A 27,476-nucleotide genomic window follows, 5' to 3' on the forward strand; every position below is an offset into this window, starting at 1 on the left:
CTTTAATTCTGTTCTAAGAAGAAATACATTAGTGGCAGGCAGGCTCCAGGATGTGAGATGATGTCAGATATGATTCAGTTTCCTTGCAGATCGTTTTAGCTACAGACACAGCTGTGTCTAATGCAGTCCAGGAGTAATGATTAGAATGGAAAAGGGGTCTTGAGGAGGTCCACTCATTTGCCCCTCTTTCTGTGTACTTTGAAGATTATTCTTAGCTTACTTTCTTTTGAGGAATTTGCTTTTTCTAGTCAGCAGAACCCTCAAAGCTGCAGAGGCTGGCTGAGAGTCACCAAATTCCTTGCAAAAGATCCCACAAAACAGTCCTTCAGGTCACTCTTCCTCTATTCTTTCTCTTTAGAATCAAGAGGTGCTCTGTTGATTAATACTGAAACAAAAGAAAGAGAAGGAACAATTAGAGAAATCAAGTTAGATCTTTTTGAAAAAAATTTGGAGATATAAGCATCTGCCATGCAGGGAAAAAACAGGGAAGAGGGAGAACAGTTTGATTTCCCTTTTCCAAGAGGCTTCACAAAAATTGTCAGCAGTTTAACAAGCTCTGTTCTACTTTCTGTACATGCATGTTGTTGTCAGGAGTCAGTGCTAATACTGTATTGAAGCGTGTTTCTATATTTAGGAAGCCAGTGTGTGGTTGTTTCACAGTATCTCACTGTACTATTTATTTTTATAAGCTTGTTGAAAGTCAAGTTCCTCTGACAAGGCAGCAGTAAAACAGTTGTAATATAAAGATGATACAAGATGCTGCATGTGCCAAGTATGCTTCATTCACTAAATCTGGCAGAAAACAGCTTGCTGTAGGCAACACTTTAGGAACACCTCTCAAGGAAGTTTTTAAAAATATCTTTCTGTAAAACTTCTTCCTTGAGCAGCACACACAAGATACGCTCAAGTTTCTAAAAATATTGGCACTTCAAGGTTTTCCTTGTCAGCCTACAGAAGGTTTTGGTTCTCGGTTTAACTGTACCAGGCTTCCACCGTGCCTTTTAAGCAAGTAACTTAATTCTGTAAAATATAGATAATATTACTTTCATATTCCAGTAGATGTAAAAAGACTTGACACTACAGAAATCTTGTGTACTAAAGCAAGTGAAATGTAATGCAAAACTTTGTGCACAGTGGTATTTTGTGAGTCTTGCATTTAGAATCACAGAAGATTAGAACAAAAATTACTAACAAGTGTTCTTGTTTTGCACTTAAAAGCTTTCATTTCCTGGCCTACTCTGTAAACTGGCAGTTGCTCTTCCAGTGGGAGCATGTTCATGTCTCGCAGGTGACAAGCTGCTTAGAGTAAACTTGCTGTACTGTACTTGGACACACTGGATATGTGAAATTTAGTAGGAGTTCATTTGCATCGTCTCAATAGTATCTCTCTTGTTCCAGGATACTCACCAGCTAAAACTACTTAAGACATTAGAAGGTCATGCATATGGGGTCTCTTACATTGCTTGGAGTCCAGATGACAACTACCTTGTTGCCTGTGGCCCAGATGATTGTTCTGAGCTTTGGCTCTGGAATGTACAAGTAAGTGGTGACTAAGAGTGAAAAATAAAAACGTTGTGGTCAGCCTGCTGCTTTTGTTTCAGTATGTGAATACTTTAGGTGTGGAAGAAGTAACTGCTACAAACTTTTGTGAAGATGTTGACTATAAAGAAGAGATGCTGCTCTCCCTGTCTCCCTTTGAATTTGAAAAAATAATTATGGCAGCCTACAAATTCTGTGCTCAGTTTGTACAGAACTGAAATTAGAATTCAAGTCTAAGTGCCTGGGATCGTGCAGCAGTTCTGGTGCATCTAGTTATGGATCTTTTCTGAGAAGGGATGGTGTAAATGCATAGAACCTTAAAGAGGTTCTGAAGAGAGGGACAGCAAATTAATCAAGAGAAGCAGAGGGCAGAAATATCATTGAAGGGAAGCTCACTGATGATTTTAACAAGTAGCAAAAGTAAGATAGAAGCTATTTTACTCTCTGAAACCCTCCCAGTGATGTTAGTGAAAGATCCACAGAGGCTTAAATTTATGATTTCAGAACTTCATCTTTCAGTCAGACACTAGGGCATTTTGCCATTTCCTTCATGAATTTGGAAATCACTTTCTGCTGTTGAATTTTATGGGCACTTGAGTTGATATAAAAGCTTCTCTTGCCTCAGTTGTGAGCTGTATAGTCTTCCTTGTGCTGTCTTGGACTCTGAACTAATTTAGTTTCCTAAAACAAAAATGTTCCCTTTTTTCACCCTTGGAACACTTTTCTTCTGTTTAATTGACTAAATTGGCTCAGTGAAAAGCACTAGAGCTGGCACAGGGGAACAGAGAGAAGCCCTTACTGTTCTGACAATGGTAAGCCACTCATTGGTGTTCTGTCTTGTGAAACGGTAGCATTATACACTGGGGATGAAAGCTGAATTTTGGCCTGGAGAGCTTCAGCTCAGGGAGGAAAACATTCTAAATACTGTGACACTGTTAGCTTCTTACCAAAATGTATTTTGTCATCTGTCTTTTCCTCCTATAGTCTCCTTCTCTCTTCTTGTTTTCAATGTTTGTTTGTTTATTTCATTTGACAGTGCTTCTCTTGCTCTTGACTTGTTCTTGTAATTTCTTTTCATTCCACACTTTACTCATAATATTTCAGTTGTCTGACACACCGGCTAATCTGTCTCTGTTGATTTGAGGGACAAAAGAAATTGTCCCAAATAAAGTCCACAATCACTGGAGATGCTAAAGTAATACTGCCTTCTTACTGCAGTATTCATAGATTAGTATTGCTTTTTAATAAACATGTTGAAATACATGCACTACCCAAACACTACACGTGTCAGATAAAGTTATCAGTGCCTTTTTGGGAAAGGGTTCTGGTGTAAGGCCTTGTTGCTTTTATTTTACAGACTGGGGAGCTGAGGACAAAGATGAGCCAGTCTCATGAAGACAGTTTAACAAGCGTGGCCTGGAATCCCGATGGGAAGCGTTTTGTAACGGGAGGTCAGCGTGGACAGTTCTACCAGTGTGTAAGTTCTCTGCCTCTGTCCCATTGAAGACAAAGCAAGAAATTAAATTTTGGTGAAATCTGAGGTTCGTGTTTTTTTCAGGTTTTTCATGTGTGTGTACACTAAAGCTTCCGATCCTTTGTAATTGAAAGAAGCAATACGTTAATGCAAGTATTTCAGCAGCACTTCTGTGTGTAGCAGTTCGAAGGGTTTGAGCATCTTTGGTCTGCCTAAAGGAGGATTTGTGGTGTCGGAATTTTTTCTTAACTCCTCCAGAAAATACACTAATAAAAAGTAGTGCCCTTGTCCACAAATGTTGTTTATTCCATAGAATTTTGACTACATCTTTCTTAGTTTTTGCATGCTGCCTTTGCTCGTGTAAACAGAAGTTTGAAACCCTCGTTATCTGAGTAGTGTTGATTTTGGATGGTGGTCCACCGTCTCACCCTGTTCTTGATTATTTGTCACCTGAGTTGGTGCCCAGAATAATAGTGCAGTATGTAAACCTCACTCGCTGCGAAGGTCAGCTGAGTGACTTGGTGTAGATGGCACATGTCATGCACGAGAAAATAAGTGACAAAAGGGATTCTCAGCTCTGCAGGGAGATTCCTACAAAAGCCCTCAGTTATGACAACCAAGTCCTCCCTTTTAAAGGGTAAGATTGCTTTCTGTAGCAATTGTCTGAACAGAAGGTGAAAAAGATACGTGTCACAACTCCTCAGAGATCTGACACTAATGGTTTGGTTTTTTTTTTTTTTGCTTGTTTGTGTCTTTTTTTTCTTCTTTTGATCAGGATTTAGATGGTAATCTCCTTGACTCCTGGGAAGGGGTGAGAGTACAATGCCTTTGGTGCTTGAGTGATGGGAAAACTGTTCTAGCGTCGGACACACACCAGCGAATTCGGGGTTATAACTTTGAGGATCTCACAGACAGGAACATGTAACTACTACCTCTTTCTTTGGTTTTGAATTCCTGCTTCTTAGTGTCAGAAGAAGATTGAGGAAGGATTTGGGAGGCAGCATTATTAAAATGCTCTCAGTATTAAAAGAAGACAAGAATAGTGTGAGACAAGAACTAGTGAGTAAGTTCCAGGAAGCAGCATTAGATCAAGTATTAGAAGTAAATTCCTAAGCACTAGAGTGGATGTTTTGACATTTCTATCATCAAGAGTTGTAGTCCTCTCAATTCCTGGCATATTTTAGAGGATCCTGCCTTGAATTTAGGAGTTGGAGTTGATGTCTGAAGTCTCTTTTGGTCTTGGGAGTTACCATAAGTATAAGCAAGCTATTGCAGGCCTGGCTTATACTGATGTGTAGAGACATACCTAATTTCAAATTCAGAATTGTCTTTTCCTGATAATATTTCAAATACAGGACATGCCTTTTACTTCGGTGTTGCATCGTTATCTGGTTACCTTGACACTCGTGTCTTATCATTTCAGAGTACAAGAAGATCACCCAATTATGTCATTTACTATTTCAAAAAATGGCCGTTTAGCTTTGTTAAATGTAGCAACTCAGGTGAGTTGGTGATGTTGAATAGAAATGCAAATAAATCTTGCAAATGCTGCCTGTTCCTAAATACTTCTGTGTGAGTTGGGATATTTGATATTAAACAGCTGTATATCATGTAATATTAAGGCTTTAATATTCACAGTTAGAGCATGGAATTTTCTGAAAAGAAGCCAATCTCATTCTTGAGACTGAATTTTTTTTTTTTGACTGATTTATGCTCAAGAGTTTCATATTGTGAAATATGTACTACTAAATGTTATTTAACTGGCTTTTGCATCAAAAAGCCAGGTACAGCAAGAATTGTGTCAGGTCAACATGTCTAGGGGCATGAGAATTGGATTTCATTTATCCGGTTCTGCTTTTGGAACCTTGGATAAGAAAAGGAGCTTTCAGATTGGAAGGGACCAAAGGCTGAAAGTTTATTGTTTTGATACATCTTTACTCTCTTTGTCTAGTAACAGTACTGAGGTTGGCTCTGAAGTAGTGTACTCTTATGCTTAATTTTTCTCTCATAGTTCAAAAAAAATGCCATTAATAATGTTTGATGAAATTCCTTATATTTATTATTTCCAGGGAGTTCACTTGTGGGACTTACAAGACAGAGTTTTAGTGAGAAAGTATCAAGGTGTTACACAAGGATTTTACACAATTCACTCGTGTTTTGGAGGTCATAATGAAGATTTCATCGCAAGTGGTAGTGAAGGTAACACCGTTCTCCCTTCTGTAGAGAACTGGAACACTCTATCCTTCCTGTACCTTAATTTTGTAGGTGACAGTTGCTAACAACATTAAAAAAGCAAGCAAACTGGTTCATGAAATAAATTTGAGGCATGCTGAGATGGAGGCATACTTCAAGAACTAATTGTGGGCTAGCAGAGGGAATCTTCTGAGAGGATGGTACTACTAGAAAGCATTAATGACTCTTTTGTGTTGCTCCTCTAAAGCAAAAGCATCTGCACAACTTTAATTAAAAAGTGAGTGAGGTGTGCTTGAGGATTTTTCTTTTCGTGGTGTGATATTTAGACTTATGGTTTGAGCAAAAAATACTCCTGGGGAATAACAGCTTCATTTACCTGTTGAGGGTACAGGTGTGGTAAGGTTATTTTAATTTCAGTAGTCATTCTAATTGCAGACAGTAGTCTCAAATTAAGCAAATTGACGTAGTCTGGTACGGTTTCCTGGTGATCAAAGGCTTTGTGGTATGCTTTTATTCAGTTGTCTTTGGCAAGGGCAAAAATTTGTAAAAGGTTTATATCTTGAATTGGTTCAGTTCTGTCACTATAGTGCCATCACCTGCCATGTAGGTCACTTAAAATTCAAGCTTATGCAGGACTAAGAATTACACTTGGAATATGTCAACCATCACTGTGAGTGCTATGTATCTGTAAGATGTTAGGAAACGCTACTATTCTTTTTTGGAAAATACCAAATATGTCTAAAATAAAACCAAGTTTCACCCTCTGACCATATCCAGGGGAATATGACTGAAGGGCAGCACCTCCAGTCTTCCAGTCCAGTGTGAACCTCTTTTGATGGTTGAACTTGGTTTGAGAACCAAGTACCCAAAAGTTCAGGATTTGTTTACCCATAACTACGTGTAGGTGTAGATACTGGAGTGCACCCATCCTTTTCTCCCCTATTTATTTACTCTTTATTATCTTCATTGTCTAAAAACTACTGAGCAGTAGTTGAAACTGATGGTACTTTATCTACTTAGACTTGAACTGTTTGAAGCTCTTGCCTCATTGTACTGATTGTTGCAAATGTGGCTATTGACAAAGTCTGTTTTAAAAACTAAGCAAACAAACAAAAAATAACAGATCACATTGTCATAGTCTCTTTTAAAATAATTGATTACATTGTAATACCTCTAAAAGCATATTGTCAGTTATGTAGGGCTTTTTCTTGTCATTGCATCAATAGCAAGAAAATAGAGGTGTCTAAGAGGGGGATCAACTACTGCCTTAATGTAGCCAATTGTTTTTTCCAAACCAAAATACTGGTTTGTGTTTAGGCTTTGATTCTCCCACACAGCAGAGATCTGTGTGTCCTTACACTTGACTGTGTAAGCAGAGTGTTGGTTGCATGGATATGGAGTCTCTTGCAATGGTTAAGTGGAATGTAAGCCCAGCCAGAGCATTTGTGTCAATAGGAGTACATGTAAAGGTGGTACACTGCAGTGAGCTGCTTCAGCAGAAGACAGTTGTTACCACATGGTTCCGTGATGCTTTTCTAGCAGGTAGGTCAGAGAGCAAGTTGGTTTTATAGGGGGTTGGGAGGAGGAACAGAGGAAGATTGGTTTGTTTGCAAACAGCCTTCAGAATGACGTCTACATTAAAGCTTTGCAAAGAGGTTAAAATACTTCCATTTGAGATGCTAGACCTGAATACCAGGCTTTTGTGTTATACTTGCAATTTTTACTCATTCAGTTTGTGCAGCTCTGCTTGGAATATCCCACAGCCATTACTAGACAGGTAAACCCACAGCCTTGTTATAGGGTGCTAGGCTACAGCTGGGAGACACTCCCACCCCCAATTTATTCTTAACCATGGTTGGCTGTGAAGCAGTAACACTTCTTTAAAAATTGCAGTAGAGTGTCTAACCAGTTTGCTGTTCTATTTCTAGGATGCTGCTAGAAGTAATTAAAAACTTTCCATCTAGGGTTGTTTATTGCATCTGCTTTAATAAGTACAAATTGATATCTTTAAATACCACAGAATAATTGTTAAAGACAGTAATAGGTCACAATTTGAGCCATTAAGTTTTGCCCTCCCTCACTTGCTCTGTTTGTGCTTTCACTGGAGTGTTGCAGGTTTTAAGTATTAAGATGTTTTTCGTAAACTATAGAGCTGTGATCTTATCTAGCAGTCATCAACAGGAGGTGGTTATAAGGAGGCCTTAGTACTCATGACTTTATAATACCTTCACTACTCTGTAAATACAATTACTTGAGGGGGGAAAAATCTACAGGTCTTCCTTTTGAATAAGATTATGACTCTGTACCTATAATTAGAGTAGCTTGGTTTCTCTCTTTAGCCATATATTCTCTTAACTTGCATTGTAGTCAAATGTTTTTCTTCAAATACCTAGTGTAATAGACTTCAGCTGTTAATGGAACAGCTTGACCTGTGTTCTTTTGATCACTTTTAGATTAAAAATTGTTAGTTCTATTGCACACTTGGGACACAGGTTTTAGACACAGCTTTTGCAACATTAATGAGAGCCGAGTTGCTGAGAGCTTGGGAGGAAGTGCTTTGTTTGGTGTTTGATACCACCAATCACTCTGTGCAGGACAGTGTTTCTCAGTCTCCTTTAAATGTGGGTTTGGTGTAGATCACAAAGTATACATCTGGCACAAGCGCAGCGAGCTGCCGATTGCGGAGCTGACAGGGCACACTCGTACAGTCAACTGTGTGAGCTGGAACCCGCAGATTCCATCCATGATGGCCAGCGCCTCCGACGATGGCACTGTTAGGATATGGGGACCAGCGCCTTTCATAGACAACCAGGATATTGAAGGTAAAAACCTGTGTGTTTACTAAAAAAAAGTTACTGGGTTTTTTGTTTGCTGTGGTTTTTCTGTTTGTGGGTTTTTTGTGGGGTTTTGTTTGTTTGGTTTTTGTTTTGATTTTGTTTGGTTTTGCTTTTGTGTTTGTGTTTTGTTTTTGTTTGTTTTGTTTGTTTTGGTTTTTTTTAGTGTATGAATGATTTTTATCTAAATTCTCCATGCTGTGCAATAAAAAAGAAACAACTGGTATTTCTAAAATTATTCTGACATGGCCCCATAGAAAACTGTGGTGTCACTAAGACCTCAGGATTATATTAACTTATTTATGCAGACATCTTAAAAAATCTTGCCTCCAATGCTTAAGGTTTAATAATGTAAAATGTTATTAAAGTTTAAATAACAAGTTCTAATCACACTGCAAGTTGAATAATGGTATTGTAATGCTTACAAAAGGAATCTCCAAAGTCTGGAGAGAGTGTGAAGTTTTCCCAGGAATAACTCTTAAGAAATGGAACCTTTACTAACCATCAGCAATTACATGTGTCCAGGGGAGAGAGAGAGACAGTTCTCCCGTTTTTTGCTGCCAAACTGTGCACGTGTTCCCAGCCCTTCTTGCCTCCCCCAGGGCTGCTAACAAGATGACTGCTGGGGAGTTGTGCTGCAGTTTATATGAATCTCTCGCTTCTTACTACAAGGTTGAATATGTATTTGCAGTGGATATTAAAATGAAGTACAGTATATCCTATTGCCACAGGATGACATGAATACTGGGTGTGGATACAATGTGTTCAAGAGGAACCTGGGCAGAGTAATCAAAAAGAAATCCATTAACTGCTATTAGAGAAATAAACACCTCTAGTTCAGAATGTCCCCTCGGTAAAAACGGCTGAAAATTGGAAGGATATTAGGAGGAAAAATTACCTCCTCTCCCTACACAGTTGTGCTTTCTGACACATCGGCTTCTGGTCTTGACCTAGGTGGACCAGCTTGGCTAATGTTTGTAACACCTGGAATGTACCCATAAGGAGTCAGAGCCTGCCATCCAGTTGGTTTTGTTGTTTGGTTTTCTCTAGCTAGCTGCTTGCTCACTCTTTCTTAGTTCCTACAGAAAATGGACTAATAAGTGCCATAACTACCAAAACAACAGAAAACACATTTGACACAGCAATGCTTTTGCAAGAGGTGTAGGTGCACAGGGTAATACCTAACAACTTAGGAATCTTAAATGGATGGCAAGACAGCTTTGTAATTAGAACACACCCCCAGAACTCAAATGCAAATGTGTTACTTCTTTTTGGAACAGAGGCTTTTTTGAGTACCCACACCTAACATGCTAAATTAATTTCTAGATTGATATGAATAATTTTATCTAAAATAAGTAATTTTTAGCATGGAATTTAGCTACAGTATGAGACCCATTAACCTAATGCATGTTCAGTAAAATCTGTGTAAGTACACTGTAATTACATTATAATTACCTTATAATAGAAATGTTAAGTATTGCTAAGATCTTCAAGCTGTGATTTCTTTCTCTTTATGTTTTTGTTTTTTGCTCAGAGGAATGCAGTAGCATGGATAGTTGATGGCGAATTTGGAGCAGACGACTTCAGTTTAACTTAATTAGTCGTATTTTAAATGGCTTGGGATTTGGTGCAAACAAACATGATTGATAGCTGGACAGACATGCTCGTCATGAAAAAGAACCATTTCTGAAGCCCGGTTGGGGCCAAACATTTACCACCTTGCTTCATAGTAACAAGTCGAGATGAAGCACGTCCTTAGAACTTTGTTGGACACCGTGTTGAAATTACCCCCCCATCGGTTGTGAAGAACTGTGCTACATTCAGGCTAACCATTGAACTCAGTATATATATTTTTCCCTCCTGCCTTTTTGTCTGGCAGGCTACTGTTCTTGTTGCTCTTCTGTGTAATGAAGTTTAAATGCTTGTTTGGAACACTTTATTTAACAGTTTAGAAGGCTTGATAGAAAGAGTGCTTTAGTCTGAAGAGTATACATTGGATAGGAAAGTATTTTCTTCTCTTGTTTCTCAAGTCTCTCTCCGCCTTACTTAGCTTGAGATCTTTGCAGCTTGGTTCCTGGATTCTAGCCTTGCCCGTTGCGCAGTATATATATAAATTGAGATGATAAACCAATGAACTATGTCAAAAGCACTCTCAGTATCACATTTGACAAAAAGTTTTGTACTTTTCACATAGCTCGTTGCCCTGCAAAGGGGTTAACAGCACAATTTTTTAAAAATAAATTATTTATAGGATTAAAATGACTTCATTTGTATACATTTGGAATTAAAACAATGCAAGAAGTGTCACGAAACACGGTATCACTGATGCTTTTCTGGAGTGTCTTGAGACCCAATCAGAAGCAGTGGCTGGAAGGAGCTTTATGTAGGCAGTGAAGCTTGTTTTAGAGGAGGGACTCACTGTCCATCTTAACAGATAAGTTGTATTATTTAGGAAAAAAAAAAAGGCGTTCAGACTGCACCACCAGACTAAGTTTAAACAAGAAAGGGTATTTTTTTTATTTTAATTACATAAATATATGCAACAGTGCTGTTGTAAAAGGTAGACTACACTTCAAGGGAAGAATGTGTTGAAAGGTCCTTTCTTCACAAAGTCAACATTTTGTATAAGTAATTAACATACAAATCATAATTAAACACTTGTATTAAGATGGAATTTTTTCTTTATTTGATAAACAAAGGTGTATAGATTTCTGTGTTGAGAATATACTTCTAAGTTTGTGGATTTAAATGCCTTTCCCAGACCTTGTTGCAAGCTGGTGCTGTAAACAACTTGACACATCTAGGAATAGTTCCACTAATATCCCATGATAAAACAAAAACATTTATAATTTAAATATTTATTCTTTTTGGTGTAAACAGATGGCCTGGCATCTCTGTGCTTCTGCACTACACACAAATTCATTATGGAATGGCAATGGATTCCCTTTTGCCACCGTGGGTGGAAAGGTAGTGTTGGTACTGCTGTGAAGTAAAGGAGGAGGAGGGAAGGGCACGCCATGCAGTCTTGTGAACAGAGGTGTGGACTTCATCCTTTAATGAGATAATAATCTAGTGTTCTTATTAGTCATGTATGGAAGAAGGATGGGGGAAGGTTTCCTGAAATTCCTGGGAAAAGAAGTGTAGCCACTTTGAATGGGAATGTGGTATTTCCCAGAAAACCAAACTGAAGGTTAGCAGCTTAGATTTTTTTTTTTCTTTTTAGATTCCAGCCATCAGGTGGTTGGTGTTTTTCTTGCCTTGTGTGCAAACTTAAGTGTGAGTTAAGATTCTGATACTATGGTTGAGACCAGCCCCAAATCTGACCTTAGTTTTTTAGTACCTCCAAAACCAGGTAAGAACTTAATGTTCTTCAGTCTACAATGCATCAGCCTTAAAGTTAAGGTGAGTGCTTTGATTAGCAATTACTGTTCTACAGTACTGGGAATACATATGTGAATTTGAGACTATAAATCATTTCCTCCTTCCATTAATTACTTCTGGAGGAAGCTCTTTGTTTTTCTTCCTAGTTCAGACAGTGTAGGATTAGTCAGGCTTGTTCCTGGGATGTTGGTGTTGCAGGGAAGGAGACAAGTTCCCAAGATCGAATTTGAGTAAGTTAAACCTTTGGGTTTTAAAGAAAAATTAACTACATTGTGTTTTACATGTGTTTACAGTGTTTTACATGTTCAAAACGTGGTATGATTCATAAGCAATGCCAGTATGCGGATCTTTGGAAGTTATTCTAGTATTGTCTTACTCTGGAGCTTGCGTTTTAAAACCAAACATTGTTTAGAGCGAGTAAAGAGAGTAATGGTTTTGATGTCTCTTAATAATGTCTCATACAATGGTCTGGCACTACTTGCTTACCTCATACTCATGGGAATAAGGTGGGAACTCTAGGCAGGTGGTGAAGGCTGGATCAAATCTCAAGTGGAGATTTAAAGTCTTGTATGCATTTCAAGAGGTGTTTTTAATGTGGTGGTTGTAACTAATCAGAGTGAGACTCCTTACCTGGCACGAGCTGTGTGGGAGAGTGTGTGTGCTGGTGCCTGGTTTCCATTGCAATGCAATTAGAAATTTAAACCTAGTACTTCTGCCCAAATACTGCCAAATACTACTGGATTTGGTTTGCACCCATAAAGGACACTTCAGGTATTAAGCAGAGTTAGGGAGAGGCACGTGTTCTGATCCCTCTCCTTTAGTGTCGTGGTGCAGCCGTGCCATGTAAAGGAAAGCTCCAAGCAGATGGCACTGCTTCCAGAGTGTCTCAGTCACAGCGTGTTGCGTCGCTGTCCGCGCCTCACGGGTGGTGAGCAGAGAGGAGAGGAAGGTGAGACTCATCTGCATTGTGCCACACTACTTGGTCCCATGGCAAACTGCTGTCATAGGTGTAACAGCAATGACTACCATTTTAACCTGGAGATGAAAGAGGAACCTAAACTATTTCTAGCACATCACATATTCGCAATATGTGAACTGAAAAGTACCAATACTTTTTGTGCGCAGACTGTAAAATGAGACTGGGGTGGGGTGGGGGGAAAAACCCAAATAAGTTTGCTCGTTTGCAGCGTGTTTATTTCCATGTGCTTAAAAATGTTCATAGGTTGGAGTCTAAGGCTGGAACAAGTATACACCCACAATAAATTACTGTATTTCTAGTCAACAGACTCATGATTTTAGAGAGGAAAATACTGTAAGTGTGTACTCATTTTGTACCTTTCTCTGATCACCTGTTGGCTTAAAATACTCACAGTAGCCCCAGGTTATTATCAAGGCAGATCTTGGAAAAAAAAAAAAAAAAAGAAGTGCTGAAGCATTTTATTATCTGAATGTTCTTTAGCTGTTCAGGTAAGTAATTTTCAAGGCACAGTGGAGCACAAAAGGGAAAATGGTAGCTGTGTTCTTGTTTTGGAGGGGAGGGTAGTGGGGGAAATGACACCTTTGTTTTTAAATTCCCTTTGTCTTTATTCTAAAGTTCTCCAACTTTAAAGTTAACTTCTCTTTATGATTGGAGCAAAGACGCAAGCTAGAATCTACCCAGATCTTGCCAGTTACTTCTCAACTTGGCTTCAAACAGGTAATGTTTAATAAAACTCCATATGCTGTTGGGAGTTGGTGCCTAGTTGTGAACTTCTACACTGCTAAGGGATGCTCCCACCCAAAGTCAGTTTTAAAGGCTTCCTTAGCAGGAAAGCAGGACTCAAACATTTAGCTGTAGCGTGAGGGGATATGTTGTAGACCCAAATGGGGAGGGAGGTAGAGAGAGAAGAATGGATGTAAAAAGCAGGATTTACTGAGCAACAGACAAACTACTATAACTCAAAGGGGAGGAGGAAAAATGCACTTTCAATAGTTTGTCCATATTTTTAGCTACAAAGTACACTTGTATCTGATTTTTATTTTTTTTTTGAGTCGACTATTAAGAGGAACACCCATCCCATAAATGGCTAATCCTCCTTTTGACCTCCTTCTGTCTTTTCCACATTGGCTTGAGTCCGTTTTCAACTGCCATACTTAATTTTGAAAACTGCTACTTTTAATGATGTTTAGAAAGAAGAATCATTAACTATGACACTTTTTTTAAACAGGGTGGACTTAATTGAAGTGTGCAGTGTTGAACTACTGCTGCAGTAGCTGCCTCTAGTTGTTGAAATAAACTGTAGACAAGTTTTCTGTCAATTAATCCAGATAATCTGGATTCAGTAAAACATCTGTGAGAGTGTTCCTCCCATCTGGTATGAATGTGTGTGTGCATGTGTTCCATGAACAGACAGAAAACCAAATGTTCTAGGTACTTGTCATGTTTTATTGCATACTTTAAGTCGTGTGTATGTGAAGTGTCCTTTGACCAGAAGGTTTTGGTTAATATCAGTATATTTTTATAAATTTGAAATTCATCGTGCCCCATCTTTTTTCTTAAAACATTTTTCATTCTTAGGGTATATGTGCTAGATTTGAAACTTAACATTTTTAGGCACAGATGGAAAAAGTTATTGGCTCCTTGAAAACATATGGGACAAAATGGATCCTCAAAGCATGTGTGTACTTACAAACCAAGCTGTAGAGATCAAGAAAAGAACTTTATTGTTGATCTCAAGATTTCTAAATTGTCGAGATTTATATGGAGTTGTGGTGGAACTAGTTAACACTTAGAGCTTTTGGTATGTAATGACTATTTGCTATGGACTGATATTAAATGTTTCAAAGGATTGCGTTCTTAAACTTTCTGGATTTTTGTTACTCTCCTCGGATATTATTAAGTAGTTAAAATTTCTTTGCTATATTACATTAAAAACACAAGAACTTTGGGTCTCGTATTTATTTTCACTTGTTTTACTAATTATTTACAGAACACCGTTTTAACTTTTTTATTTTATAAATGTGTAGTATTTTAAACATATCTTTAAAAAATTGTTCAATTGGAACTACATTAACTTCTGATTTGTTTTTATTAGGATTTTTAAAAAGAAAAAACCAAAAACAACACTTTTTTCATGTTGGTGCACAGCACTTAAGAGAAATGTTTGTATTCTCTTTCAGTTCAATAAATAAATAACTGGAATGAATAGTTCTTAGTTTCCCTAACTTCACTTATATAACTGACTTGGGATGTTAACTTCTTGATCATTAATTATAGATTTCTTCCATATTCCTAGTATTTCACTTCCTCACTAGGAAAATTTAACCTGTGGCCGTTGAGCAGAAGATGAGTCAGCCCGTGCTGTGTGCAGGCTTGGCAGTGTCTGATGTCTGGCTCTAACCCACCCACCTCACACTTGTGTTTTCACTGGACATTTCACTGGGACACTTGCTCGTGTCCCAGTCTGTGCTCATCTCCCTTGTTGAACACCCGCTCCTTTGAGGCTCCATGACATCTGTGATTCCTTAATGCTGGAGCTTGCCTAAATACTGGATGCAGGTTGCTTTGGGTGATTGGAGGGTTGTGTGAGTTTTTTTGATACTTCATATTAAGAAGGTGCTCTTAAAGCACTTGCATCTTGTCCTTGTTCCCTCCAACTAACTCTGTGTTCTTGTCCCTCCTCCCTGTGCCTGAAAACAGAACCTCATCTTTATTCTGCACTTCCATTCAGCTGTAACTTATTTCTGTTAAATAAAAAGTTGTACCTCGATTTTCACGCCCTGTAGCTTTTCCAAATTCAAACCTTTTTCTGAAGTGCATTCAGTTTTTTGATTCTTTGCCCTTATGTATTGACTAGAAAAGATCTTTACTCCCTCTAGTAGCATCTTTTAATTAACTTTATTCTCTCCCTTACAGTTTAAGCAATGTGTACCCTGCCTCAGGCAGAGTTTGGATTTAAGCTAATTATGAAAGGCACATCTACTCTCAGGTTCTTTATGTAATTTCTTTTTGAAATTACAGTTTAATCAGGGCTTAAATGCAGCTGCCAACAGGAGGGGGCATGCCTTACTCCACTCCATGTCCTGCTTTGTGCCACTTCTCTTGGGTACTGGTATTTGCAGGATTGCAGACCCTCTTAAGCCATAAATGCCACAGATGAAGGAAGTTACTAAAAAACCCAGCCAAAAACTGTGCTTCATCTGCTGTCCTGTCTGCCTTTACCGGGTCAGATGACTTCAAGAGAAAGGGGGATATGAATTCTACAGACCTGTGACGTTTCAGTATTTGTAAGATTTAAAATTACTGCTGTGGTTTGGGTTCTTGTTTGGTTTTGGCTTTTTTAATCCTTCAGATTATCAAAAAGAAATTACATAAAGAACCTGAGAGTAGATGTGCCTTTCATAATTAGCTTAAATCCAAACTCTGCCTGAGGCAGGGTACTTATCCTACACTTTGGTTTATGCTTTCTGTGCTGCCTGATGTACCTCTCTGCACATTTTGCTCGTGCTTAGGCTGTCAACTCATCAGAGATGGCAATCCCAGTTGTGTCCTCACTTTAAAAGATCTGTAATGCTCTGAAGAGGATCCACTGAGGTTGTATGGCTCTAATGTTTCTGCCCAAGATAAGGGGGTGAATGTACTGATAACTTCATGCTGGATCACATATATAGCCCACGTTTTCCTGTCGCTACCTCCAGTGCCCATCATACCATGATACTTGGGAGGCAAAAATTGGTCTTTGAAGTTATACTTGGATACCTCAGTTCCAAAGGGAAATATAGTCTGGGGAGTGAATAGGAAGGGATCTGTGTTTGGTGTCACACCCATTTATGGGAATAGATGAATTTTTATTAAAAATTGGTCCAAAGTTTCTAATTGTCTTGAATTCTGTGTAATAAGATTTGATTTAAATTACCCTGTTATCCTGTGTGGGAGACCCAGAAAAGAGGGATTTTTTTTCATTTATTTTTACTACCGTAAAATTTCTGTGCTCTGTGGATCTCCCATGAGGGAGATGACTGAGAATCCCTATTTCTATCTAATGAACCACAGTTGTAGCAATTGCAAATATATTTTTGCTGTTGCTGACACTGAAGAACTCTGCTGAGGCAGGAAAGGACCCTGTACAATAAAGAAGGCTTTGAAATACCAGTGGAATTACTCAGCAGAATTGTAGTCTGTGAAGCCTGCTACCAAGGTTTTTGCAACTATTATAATCAGTTGGTAGATATAAATGAACAGAGAATTTATTTATTTTAAAAAATTGAGGTGGGAAGTTTGCATTCATATAAAACTAGAGATTGTTTAATATTTGAGACACCCCCCCCCCTTTAGAAAACTTCTCTATTTTTTTTGTTGGTCTGTCATGGTTAATAATTCACTCTTGAGAAGGGGGGAGGAATCCACAATTAACATCCCTCTAGGTCAGGGCATACACATGCTATCTACTTGCTCTTACCTCAAAATCATGTCTTTAGAGTAAGATGTACACCTGCTAGTTTAAGTGATGGACATACAGATTAGTGCTCACATCTCTCAGTGTGAAACATGAATGAAATATCTACTGGCAGTACTACAGCAAGGACCTGACTGCAGCAGCTTATCCACACTGCCCTTTCTTCTGACAGATAGCACCCAAAATGTGTGTAGTATGTTTTCCTCACACATGAATAAAATAATTTAATTGCCCGCCACATAAACTTCTACAAAAGTTACTTTCTACTGTTTAGGTTTTACTTGCTCTCCTTTTCCCAGACTGCCATCCTGTCTGGGTTTCAGCTTTACAAGGCAGTACTTTCTGTAGCTTGATTTCTGTGGTGTAAATTAGTCAGTGGCATACAGCTGGGGTAGCTGTTTCCTTAGTAATTTTTTAATGAGCATGATTTTCAGCAGGTTTTCATCTTTACAACAGCTGAACTTGGACTCCATCCATCATAAATTTAAAGCCAAACTTTTCCTATAACAAACACTGAACACAAGGTATCTACAGAAATCAAGCCTCAGAGTTGTTTTTTTTCATTGCTGGCCATGAAAACAACCCATTAATTACAGCTGTGCACTGAAAAAACAAGCACTTAAGAAGAAAAAGATCATAAATTTTAGGACATAATTACAGAAGTGTACTTTTAAAGTGTTTTAACTGATGTGTTTGTTTCAAGAGACTTATTTCCAAGCACATATAAAAAAATTTAAAGACAGTCATTGGACAGTGAGGGTACAAACTCAGATTTATACACTTATCACTGAGGCAAGAGCTGCACAAAAAAAACTGAGTTTGCTGGTATCATCGAAGCAGAGTCATATCAGAATTGGGATAAATGGTGTTATGGTTTACCAGACCATTTCCCTGAGCTAGACATACTCTTGGTTCACCTCACTGGATGTGGAAACCGCAGGTTCAGGGAGTAGCAACTGCAAAGAGTCTTTTGCTCTGTAACCAGCTCCAACCAGCAAGATGATATTTACTGTACGTGAAGGTCTGTGATGTACTTCAATAACAAGATAGGAGTTGAAAGGAAAAAGTGAGTATTAATCATGTTTCTTATTTATGTTTTTCACTCTTACACACAAGTGCCACTTCCACCAAAGGGATCTTAATCCATCCAAACACAAGAATTCACAAAGGTGGTTGGAGGGAGGGGTGAAAAGGGAGAAAAGCATAACTTTTATTCCATTATTTTCTACCTGGAAAAAACATTGACACAAAGATGCAAGCTGTGCTACTGTTCCACTTTGAAATCTGTGTTCAGGCACTGCTTCAAACTGGGCTCGAGTAGGACAGCTTGACAGCCAGAGGCACATCCTGACACCTTTCAGTAAAGTAGACACCAGAGCTGCATTTAAATTTGTTCTGGAACTCCTATCAATACCAGCCCATGCTGCTGAAATGAGTTTCCCTTCTCACCATTTAATTCCTACAAGGTCAGTTCTGTAAGCAAGGATTGCATCTTACTGAAACAGCAACTCCAGCAGTTTGGGTTGTAAAGGAACAAAAACAACTGCTACACAAATCCAATGTCTTTTGAAAATATTTTATGTTAAAAATACAGAAAAATATTTCTTGTTCAAAGAGGAAAAATATTCTGCATGACGACACTGATCTAGGTGTGTTCGGAAGGTGTCTGAGGCTCCACAACCAGTCACTGGAGTGATGACCCAATTTGGCAGCTAATGGTTCTTTTTCAACTTCTCAATCATTTATCAAAGCCAGAATCATACTGTGACAAAACAGAAAACATGATACCAGTGGATTACTGAAGCATGTGCAAGCAGGAACAGCTATTGCTGTCATGAGAGAGCTGCACTTGAGCCTGAAATAGAAAGTTAAGGCAACTGCTGTGTGCTTTGCCTATGAGGACATGAGCTGCAAAAGTAATATTGCTGCAGAGTAACAGAAGCTCTCCCATCTTGTAGTAAGTGGCCCCATCACAGAACTTATCTGTTTGTAACTCAGATCAACTTTATTTTTTTAAAACAGAACTTGTAAAATAAAGTTGGCCCTCAAGATTATTTCCATTCCAAATAGGCCACTTACTGTAAGGTGCTGTAAGCATGTAACTCTTTATATTGTACTTGTTGTGGTTTAGAGATTACGGAGTAGCCTGAGTTTCCAAATAGTGTCTGATCAGAAAGACTAAAGGTATATAATGAGCCCACAGAGAGGTGTCAAAATATATTACTGAGGCTTAGCAGGATGCAAAAGACAAGAATACCTGCAATTACACTGGAAGAATAGAGGAGATAAAAATACCTGGCAGACAATTCCTTTGTTCCTTGGGAGCAATTTTTGAAACTAACCTGTAAAGGTACATGAAGAAACAGAGCAGATGAAAGCCCAGTTTAATCATGGCTTCTTTCATGTGTGATTTCAGTTGTCCTCGGTTATGGATCTCTGTGGGATCAAATACTCCCATGTTTCCACTTGGCACCATAATGTACCTGAAAGTTTAAGAATAAAGAAAAAAACACCACACAACAAACCCCAAAAATGTAGTTATTGAAACATTAGGGAGTGTCAGGGAAAGGAGAGGGGGAGAGCTTGCCCAGAAGAGACTTCCATCTAAAGACTTTTTTCATCATCCAAGGTAAGGGAGTCCTTTTTTAATTCTATTTCAGTTTCAGGATATTGCATGTATCTCTGCCACTACAACCCACAAACAAGAATAGGAGGACAAGAAGTACTAAAAGCATCAGCCTGGCTTCCCATGTATAAACGGGAGAGAGTCCAGGTAATAGCCAGTTCATTTTAATCGCTGTTCACGGTTACTTGCTGTCATGGAGAAAACATCCACCCACAGTGTAAAGATGCATTAGATGAAAAGGACTGGAAAAGACTTAGCTAAGAATTAGTGATTTATTTAGAAAAAAAACTCACAAAGATAATCGCAAACTCTGGTTGCCAAAATGAGATGGTGTAAGACAAGGCAAAGGATCTGTGGCTTTGTCACAGCCATTCTGTCGTATCTCAGCACTGACACTGAGAGGATGAGAGGCTGGGCAGAACTGAAGAAGTTCTGCTGCCCAAACCCACGCAAGAACAAAAGTTGAGTGAAAGCAAGTGAAACATAAGGAAAGAAAGAATATAATTGGAAAATCCAATGTTTACGTCCTGGGAAAATTCAGCAAGCACCACGTTCATTTTGTCACAAGCATTTCTCAAGGGAAGTTCTCACTCCACCTGAGCTCAAGCTGGAGCAGAACTTTTCATTGAGATGTCACACAGTCTTTACCTTCCTGGATTAATACTCTTTCTATATGGGAATTTAATTCCTTATGGAGCCAAAAAACAAAGGTCTCAGAACAGAAGACTCTGATTTTCTTTATGTACTCAAGTGGCCACACTTGTACTCCAAAAGGCACTTCCCCACCTCTTACAACATTCATTTCTATAAGAGGAGGAGAAGAAAAGGAATAAGAAACAAAGATATTTTCTAGTGGCAGTACAAGACTGGGGAAAAAAAAAAGTTAAGATCACAGTATATGTCTTTCACACAGAGGTACTGAAAAGCACTGCAGCATATTTGACAAGTTTCAGAGACAGTTGTGTCCCACTACAAATAGTTCATGTGAACAAATTCCAGTTTGAAATTCTCTTCCAAATTTGAAGTTTTAAAGCACTGTTCTATTTTTAGTATTATAACAGAAATTACTGTCTGTTTACTGGGAATGGAATGCATTTAATTTGAATAAAATGAAGAACACAAATTTCCTGTACCAATTTATCCTAAAAATAGAGTGCATAATTTTCTTATGTGTCTAGGATATGAGTGCCACAAAGGCAGCACCTATTAATTTTGCTCTCTAGGAGAGCAATGGTAACAAATTTTGCAACTTAATTGCAGAACCTGTGAGGTATTTTTTCCTAGAGGCCCAGGGCTTATATTATATAGCTAAGGAAATGATGCTAATGCTGACAAACCCAATTCAGGGCAGTTGTCATACTCTAAACAGGAAAAAAAACTTCTACAGCAGACATGAAAACTGTCAGCTTTAATGGAAACACACACTACTGCCTTCAGGATTTCCATTCAGTGGAAGCTGCTGCCCCAGCAACAGGACACTTCCCTCTAAATTACACAATTTTTAAAGGGATGTAGAAGTTCTGGTCAAAATTTTGCCTGCATTTTTAAGAGTATTTTTTTATTTTATTTTTTCAGTTCTAAGATGAGTATTATCTACTCAAAGACATGGCAAGAATCATATTATTTGGACCTATTCTCTCAAGATTTATATAACAAAGCAGAAAGAAAAAATTTGAACACTTCTTTAAGAGTTTTAAAGCAAGGAGAATGCAAGACAAAACTGTCTCACTCAAGACACTACAAAATTCATCAAAAAAACCCCCAAATTAAATGATCATCTGAGTATGCTGAACAAGAAGGACCAGTAGGATGCTACAATAAACAAGTTGCAAAGTCTCCCTTGATGCTGTTTTTGACCGATTTATCCTTCCCAGGATTTATTTCTGATGCCCCTTTCACACAAAACCTCTCTCCTCCAACTGAAATCCTTGAGACATTTAGTAAATTAGGCAAGTACTGCCATTTACTCATTGAGATTAGGCAGATTTTGATGAGAAGTGAATGACAGGAAGAGATTATCCTACCTTTATCACTTTTACTACAAAGCACAGACTGCTTCAATCTCAACACAATTATTTTTATTTCTGTAGTCATTTTGGAATAGACAATAAACTTCAACTCTTCTGAATTTGTGTGCAGAAATACTGTAACACACCGAGAAGATGCAGAAACATCTAGCCAGATGTTTGGAGCTCATGCTAATGGGTTCACATTTCATCTGTTCCCACTCGAGCCGACTTTAACTGACACCTTCTCCTCTCTTCAGGGTATTCCAGCTACTTTACAATCCACCACTGTCTGACTACCATACCTCTCATCATTGAACACTGGGTCAAATGTATGTTCTATCCCAAATCTTCAGATTTCCTTTATAATCATAAAATGGTTTGGTTCAAGGGATCTTAATGATCACTTAGTTCCAACCCTGCTGCCATTGGCAAGGACAGCTTCCACTAAACCAAGCTGCTCAAAGCCCCACCAACCTGGCATTGAACACTTCAGGGATGGGACATCCACAACTTCTCTGGGCAACCTGTGCCAGTGCCTCACCACCCTCACAGAAAACAATTTCTTCCTTATATCTAACCTCAATTTCCCCTCTTTTAGTTTGAAGCTATTACTCCTTGTCCTATCACTGCAGTTCCTGATGAACTGGTAAGGCTAAACAACACACCTGCTTTGGCAGATCTCTAATTCCTTCATTATAGATGGGATAATCCAGGCTATTAGTGTGAGTGAAACTCCTCAATCCACAGAAGGCAGGCAAGATTAGTGATATAGGCTTAAGATTTTGATTTCTTGTGGCAGGACAGGCGAAGTATCATATTGTCAAATTCAGTTATTGCCTACACTGCACATCTACACTTGAGGAAACAATCCTGGATTTTAGGATGTACAGAATATTAATGACAAATATAAAATGAGAGCTGTCAATACAAAACAGCAGTCAAAGCTTATTGCATGAAGTGTGGAAACAGAAATAATTTATCTTTGAAAATTCACTCTTACAGGGTTTAGAAGGGAAAGCAAGGTGCTACTTTAAAAATTAACATAAATACACAAAATGAAGCAGCAACAGGGTAACCAGTAAAAGAAATCTTCAAAGCTTCAAAGAAAATCCGTTCTCTCTCCGTTGTCTCTGCACAAACAGCCTTGCCTAATGAAACATCAAACTCCAAAGCTGCCAGCAGATACCAGATTGAACACTGGTCACTTTGTGTAACAGTTGCATATATGGGTGGCTGAACAAAAACAAGCAAAAACATGCCCTGTGTGTGTGCATTTAGGCAACATTTGTTTATTAAGCACAAAGTTATACTGTCTTATGTTGCTCCAGCTTAGAAACTTTTGAAGGCTTTGCTGGCATTCCACAGGAAACAAGGGTGATGAATGCATGGCTATTTTGCCCATGAACAGCCAGGTTATCAGTACAGAGATACTCAACTTTGTTCTGATGGGAGCTGTGAAACTTCTTGTTTAATTTTACCAGTGACTCAACCCACCCCTGCAAATAGTTAACCCTAACAGGTTCAGGCAAACAATAATTACAGCCAACTTTTCCTACCTGTACCCTAAACTTTTTTATTCCCACAGTATAGTGTTTAGAGATAATTTCACACAAATTCACACCCAGTTTTCATTAGTTAAACACCTGCAAGGGTCAGTTCTCCAAACATCAGATGATACGAGATAAAAAGAATGTTTTTTGAACTCACAGTTCCAATGTTGCCACATGGAAATCCCTACTGATAACTAAACCATTGCCCAGGGGACAAAGACCAGTAACAATGACAGCTGTCCTAGGATGAAAAGTCTGCAAACCTTTCCAAATACGAAGAGGAGGGATGGGGGAACAAAACCAGTGCAAATGAGAATGAGAGACAAGCTGGTGAATGCAGGAGGGTGTGGGGGACAACACCCCAGCCCAGTGGTTTTACAACCATCAGCCTTGCTTACCTCAGCACTTTTATGCTGATATCACTATCACACACGTAGGCACACCATGAAAAACATTACCAACTCTGTCTGCAGTACTACTTCATAGTCCCAATTAATATGCTATTACTTCCTATGGACTTGGGAATGACCCACAAATCAAGATTCCTTGGCACGGGCGATAATGAAAGGAAAGGCCTGAAGTTTCTTATTCTTTACACTGTTGGGTTTCTTATAGTTTTAATGTCAAGAAGAGGTTTTATGTTAGTTTGATCAATGAAGACTAGTAGCAGCGCAAGAACACAACTGAAGCATCTCATCATGACATATTCTTTATCCTTGTACTACACTTAAAGCTAAACTAGTAACAGTGAGGGAAAAAAAAAATTAACCACACAACCCCCTGTGCACTTACCTATATATATTCCATGTTGCTACTGGCAAATTAAGGAGAAAGATGAACCAGTGCAATGAAATAAGCATTAATACTGTTACAACAGCATGGCCAATCACCTCAGGGACCACCCACTGTAAAAAGGGAAAAGAAAAGAGTTATATACACAGATGTAAATTCCTTTCTGAAACAGAGATCTATATGGAGTTATCATCTCATTCTAATCATGCAAAACTTAGAAACATTTGTGGCAGAGGCATGTGATTCCATCCAGAGTGTGGAGAAATTAATACCTTCAGGCAGATTCCAGGCAAGCAAGCCAGGAATCAAGCCCTAAGATATTATAACAGAAGTGCTTTATCCAAGTATTACAAGCACTTCCAGAGAGCATCACAGCAGCTGCTTGAACACAAATGTATTACACGAGCACTTAAAAAATCGAGTTTAAAAGTATACAGTGCTCATTTGAAATCACTGCAGAGAACAGTGGATTTAGGAATATAGATAATTAAAATCTGCACAGACACAGGATGTACAAACAGCCTCAGGCTTGGAACAGATAAAAAAGTTGATCAATATGAAAACTGGCATAGTTAAACTGAGTCAGCCCCTGGCAATTACACATTTTTGGCTTGATAGTAGCCTATACCTTTCTCTCTTACATTAGCAAAAAAATACCTTTAACTCCAAGTGAACACACCTGCATGGGAAGGCCACACTGATTTAATGCAAACAGTTTTAAGCAGATTTGTTTAAAATGGTACTTTTCCTTATCACAGTAAAACTGCTGTTCAAGACAGGTTAGAAATTACACAGAAGCATCAGAGAAAGTTGCTGTGAAGACCTCAGAATTCAGTCATGAGTAGACACCCTTGGTGTGGCCCACCAAGGAGAACCAAAGCATAGAACTCAAGAGCTCTGTGAAGCATTAACTCTCAGTCCCACCAGTTTAGGCAGCAGCCCATCCTGCAGCACCAGGGGTCAGAACAACAGAGAACAACAGCCTTTTGTGACTGAATTTCCTGAGAGATGGGCAGGTTGAAATAAAGGATGTATGCAAAACACTGCCAGCCAAGGCTCTCCAGGTATACATTACACCCCAGTTATTTGCGATGCCGAGATGAAGGATGTGGTTTCCCCAAACCACATTAAATGCAGCGAAGAACAATTTACTTTATTGAGCTTGGAGCAGCACGATCGAGCGTTGATGTAGTCACATTCCAAATCTGATAGTGTGATTATCTGAAGTCCGAGATAAGGAAACATTGTATGGTAACTGGGAATACAAAAAGATTTATTTTTAGCCTATAAACTGGGGAGAACCCTCTTGCTTTCACTGCAGACATCTTGTTCCATGTTCATCTGGCAAAGACATATTTCAATTAATTACAACTCAACTCCTATGTTAGACAGAAAGCTTGGCTACATTTTATCATCAGGCCAAGTGATTTTATTATATTTTCCCAAGGGCAACTGTTGCACAAATGCTAAAGTTCAGTTCAACCCTTACAACAAGCCAGGGAGGCAAAGTCAGTAATTTTAGTAACAGATTTATTAATACAACCCTTGAAGCCAGAACTTAAAAGTAACAAAAAATTAATGCACTTTTTAAACTCTCCTCGGAATAAAGCTAAATAGTGCAGTTTCAAGAAGTGAATCTACTTTTTTTTAACACTTACAGCAACGCTGGATTAATTAATACTTCATTAGGCAAGAAGAGAGTAACATCATTATTGAATGAACTTTCAGCAACTAAAATATGAATATTTTGGACAGAAAAGTCCTCTCAAAAAAGGCTCAGGATGCACGTGTGCACATCATCATGCTATGTCCTGTAAAGACATGGTCCTTTTCTCCAAGGAAATAATTAGAATTTTTTCTATTCCTAAAAATAAAGGTGAAAGCGTTTTATTTTTCAACAAATAGTCAATCTATCCTTCTAGGCTGATTTTTTTTTTTTTCCCAAGCGCTACTGCACATCTTTCTGTTAGAAGCGGGTAGACTCTGAAATAGCACCAGGACTGAAAGAGGTGTAAAAGCCAGTTCGCTTTTATGGAGGAACATAAAGAAATTTAAGTCAAATCTGTGCCTCTGCGTTGCAACAGCGCCAGGCAGCGAAGGCTGCGGGCGGGTGTCTAACAAAGAAGATGGAAATCCTGTTTGTCGAGGAACTCGGAGCCACACAGCCCGGCACCCACGCCTAAGACAGGGCAAGGCACCCTCGGAATTCGAACCCTGTTGCGCGGCCGCGCTTTTTTAGGCCCGTGCGGTTCCCGAGGGCCGGCGGCGGCCCCGGTCCCTGTGCTCCCACAGCTCCCTGTGCTCCCACAGCCCCCCGCCGCAGGAGCCCAATGTGCTCCGGGCACCGAATCCCGCGGCGCTTTCCCGCAGCCAGGCGCTCCCGGCTCCGCAGATCCCCCGCTTCGGGGGGCTTGCACCCCGGGCCCCCGAACCGCGGCCATGCCCCGGCGCAGCCCCCGCCGCCTGCACCGCCGCCCTCAGCCCGCTGGCCCCGGCCCGCCCCAGCGCCCCATCCCTGCCCGCCCCCAGAGGAGCAGGATACGAAGTAGACGGAGAGGAAGATGAGGGCGCAGCAGTCGATCAGCGAGAAGATGAAAACCACCGACTCCATCCCGCCGCCGCGCCCGCCAGCCCGGGGCCCTCCCGGCCGCCGTAGGACCCGCCCCGCCTGGGCGGGCCCGGCCGCGGGGCCCGCTGGGAAATGGAGTCCCCAGCTCGGGGGGCCATGAGGAGCCGGCCTGGCCGCGCCATCGACCCGCGGCTCAAGCAGCGCGTCAAGCAGGTACCACCCGCCTCACGAGCACACCCGGCAGCGGCCACGGCCACAGTGCTGGCGGCGGAGGGGGGGGGGGGGAACTCGCGTGTCCCACGCCCGCTGAGGGGCCTTGAGCATCCGGCCCGCTCAGGGGCTGGAGGGGACCAAAGCCTGGCCTTACCTCCCACAGGTCTTTAAATAGGCTTTAGAAATGTCTATTTGTTTGCTTGGTGGGTGTTTTGGTTTTTTGTTTGTTTGTTTTTTTAAATTTATTTTCTGGTTTTTTCGCTTTATTTTCGCGCATCTTTCTGTTCTCTTCGGTATTTCTGGTCCTGAAGGTGGCTGCTGCTTCAAGCGTGCAATGAGTAGTGCAAAAAAAAAAAAAATACACTCAGAGTGTATATAAATGTATAAATGTACCATATGTGTACATATATGTATAAATATGTACATATGTAGGTATATGTGCATATGTGTTGTGTGCATATATGTGTATATACGTGAAGTGTATATATGTATGTGTGTGTGTGTTTAGATATATATATTTGGGTATTAGTAGGAATTTCTTCACAGAATGGGTGATTAGACATTGGAATGGGCTGCCCGGGGAGGTGGTGGAGTCCCTGTCCCTGGAGGTGTTTAAGGAAAGACTGGATGTGCCACTTGATGCCATGGTCTATTTGGCATGATGGTGTTGGGTCACAGGTTGGTCTTGATGATCTCAGGGGTGTTTTCCCACCTATTTGATTCTGTGATTCCGTGATATGGGCAAGTTTTAAGTGTTTGCATTTGGAAACATGTAGAGCAATTATATCAAATAGCTGAATAAAAGGGGAAAATAAAATTATTTCCCTAGTACATGTGTGAAGAACAGGGAAAACAGTGATT

At 39.5% G+C, this 27,476-nt stretch overlaps 3 protein-coding genes across 4 annotated transcripts in view; 2 read left to right on the plus strand and 1 right to left on the minus strand.

Annotated features, from left to right (window-relative positions):
- Positions 1-14,357, plus strand: part of WDR26 (WD repeat domain 26) — a 34,884-nt gene extending 20,527 nt beyond the window's left edge. Inside the window, exons 8-14 of the mRNA XM_027911434.1 lie at positions 1,399-1,539; positions 2,897-3,016; positions 3,789-3,934; positions 4,437-4,515; positions 5,083-5,212; positions 7,843-8,028; positions 9,575-14,357. Coding sequence (XP_027767235.1) covers positions 1,399-1,539; positions 2,897-3,016; positions 3,789-3,934; positions 4,437-4,515; positions 5,083-5,212; positions 7,843-8,028; positions 9,575-9,600 — 828 coding nt within the window. The 3' untranslated portion in view covers positions 9,601-14,357. The remainder of the gene's footprint in view (positions 1-1,398; positions 1,540-2,896; positions 3,017-3,788; positions 3,935-4,436; positions 4,516-5,082; positions 5,213-7,842; positions 8,029-9,574) is intronic.
- CNIH4 (cornichon family AMPA receptor auxiliary protein 4) lies at positions 122-26,517 on the minus strand. 2 transcript variants are annotated; one of them, XM_027911436.1, is made up of 5 exons: positions 26,376-26,480; positions 24,986-25,054; positions 23,834-23,946; positions 19,199-19,339; positions 122-385 (listed from the first exon to the last, which is right to left on the minus strand). In XM_027911436.1, the coding sequence occupies exons 1-5, from the start codon at positions 26,442-26,444 to the stop codon at positions 361-363; spliced, it is 417 nt and encodes a 138-aa protein (XP_027767237.1). In that variant the 5' UTR covers positions 26,445-26,480; the 3' UTR covers positions 122-360. The 2 variants fall into 2 exon arrangements, with proteins under 2 accessions (XP_027767237.1, XP_027767236.1); XM_027911435.1 differs by lacking the exon at positions 122-385 and adding an exon at positions 17,525-18,618 and having other exon boundaries at positions 26,376-26,517.
- The window catches only part of NVL (nuclear VCP-like), a 38,219-nt gene continuing 37,252 nt past the window's right edge, over positions 26,510-27,476 (plus strand). Inside the window, exon 1 of the mRNA XM_027911433.1 lies at positions 26,510-26,615. Coding sequence (XP_027767234.1) covers positions 26,535-26,615 — 81 coding nt within the window. The 5' untranslated portion in view covers positions 26,510-26,534. The remainder of the gene's footprint in view (positions 26,616-27,476) is intronic.

Source organism: Empidonax traillii, unplaced genomic scaffold (genome assembly GCF_003031625.1).
Source record: "Empidonax traillii isolate 1590-97213 ecotype Southwest subspecies unplaced genomic scaffold, ASM303162v1 scaffold31:size1920502, whole genome shotgun sequence".
In the NCBI taxonomy this organism is placed as follows: Eukaryota; Metazoa; Chordata; class Aves; order Passeriformes; family Tyrannidae; genus Empidonax; species Empidonax traillii.

What these genes read in the sequence shown, in the direction of transcription:
- CNIH4 (XM_027911435.1), bottom strand. Translation starts at nt 26,444, where the DNA reads ATGGAGTCGGTGGTTTTCATCTTCTCGCTGATCGACTGCTGCGCCCTC. An exon ending in TCTTCCTCTCCGTCTACTTC is followed by an intron (nt 25,055 to 26,375) that starts GTATCCTGCTCC and finishes CTCGGACTTCAG; the next exon opens with ATAATCACACTATCAGATTT. An exon ending in TTCTTCATGTACCTTTACAG is followed by an intron (nt 18,619 to 19,198) that starts GTTAGTTTCAAA and finishes GTTTTGTCACAG; the next exon opens with TATGATTCTGGCTTTGATAA.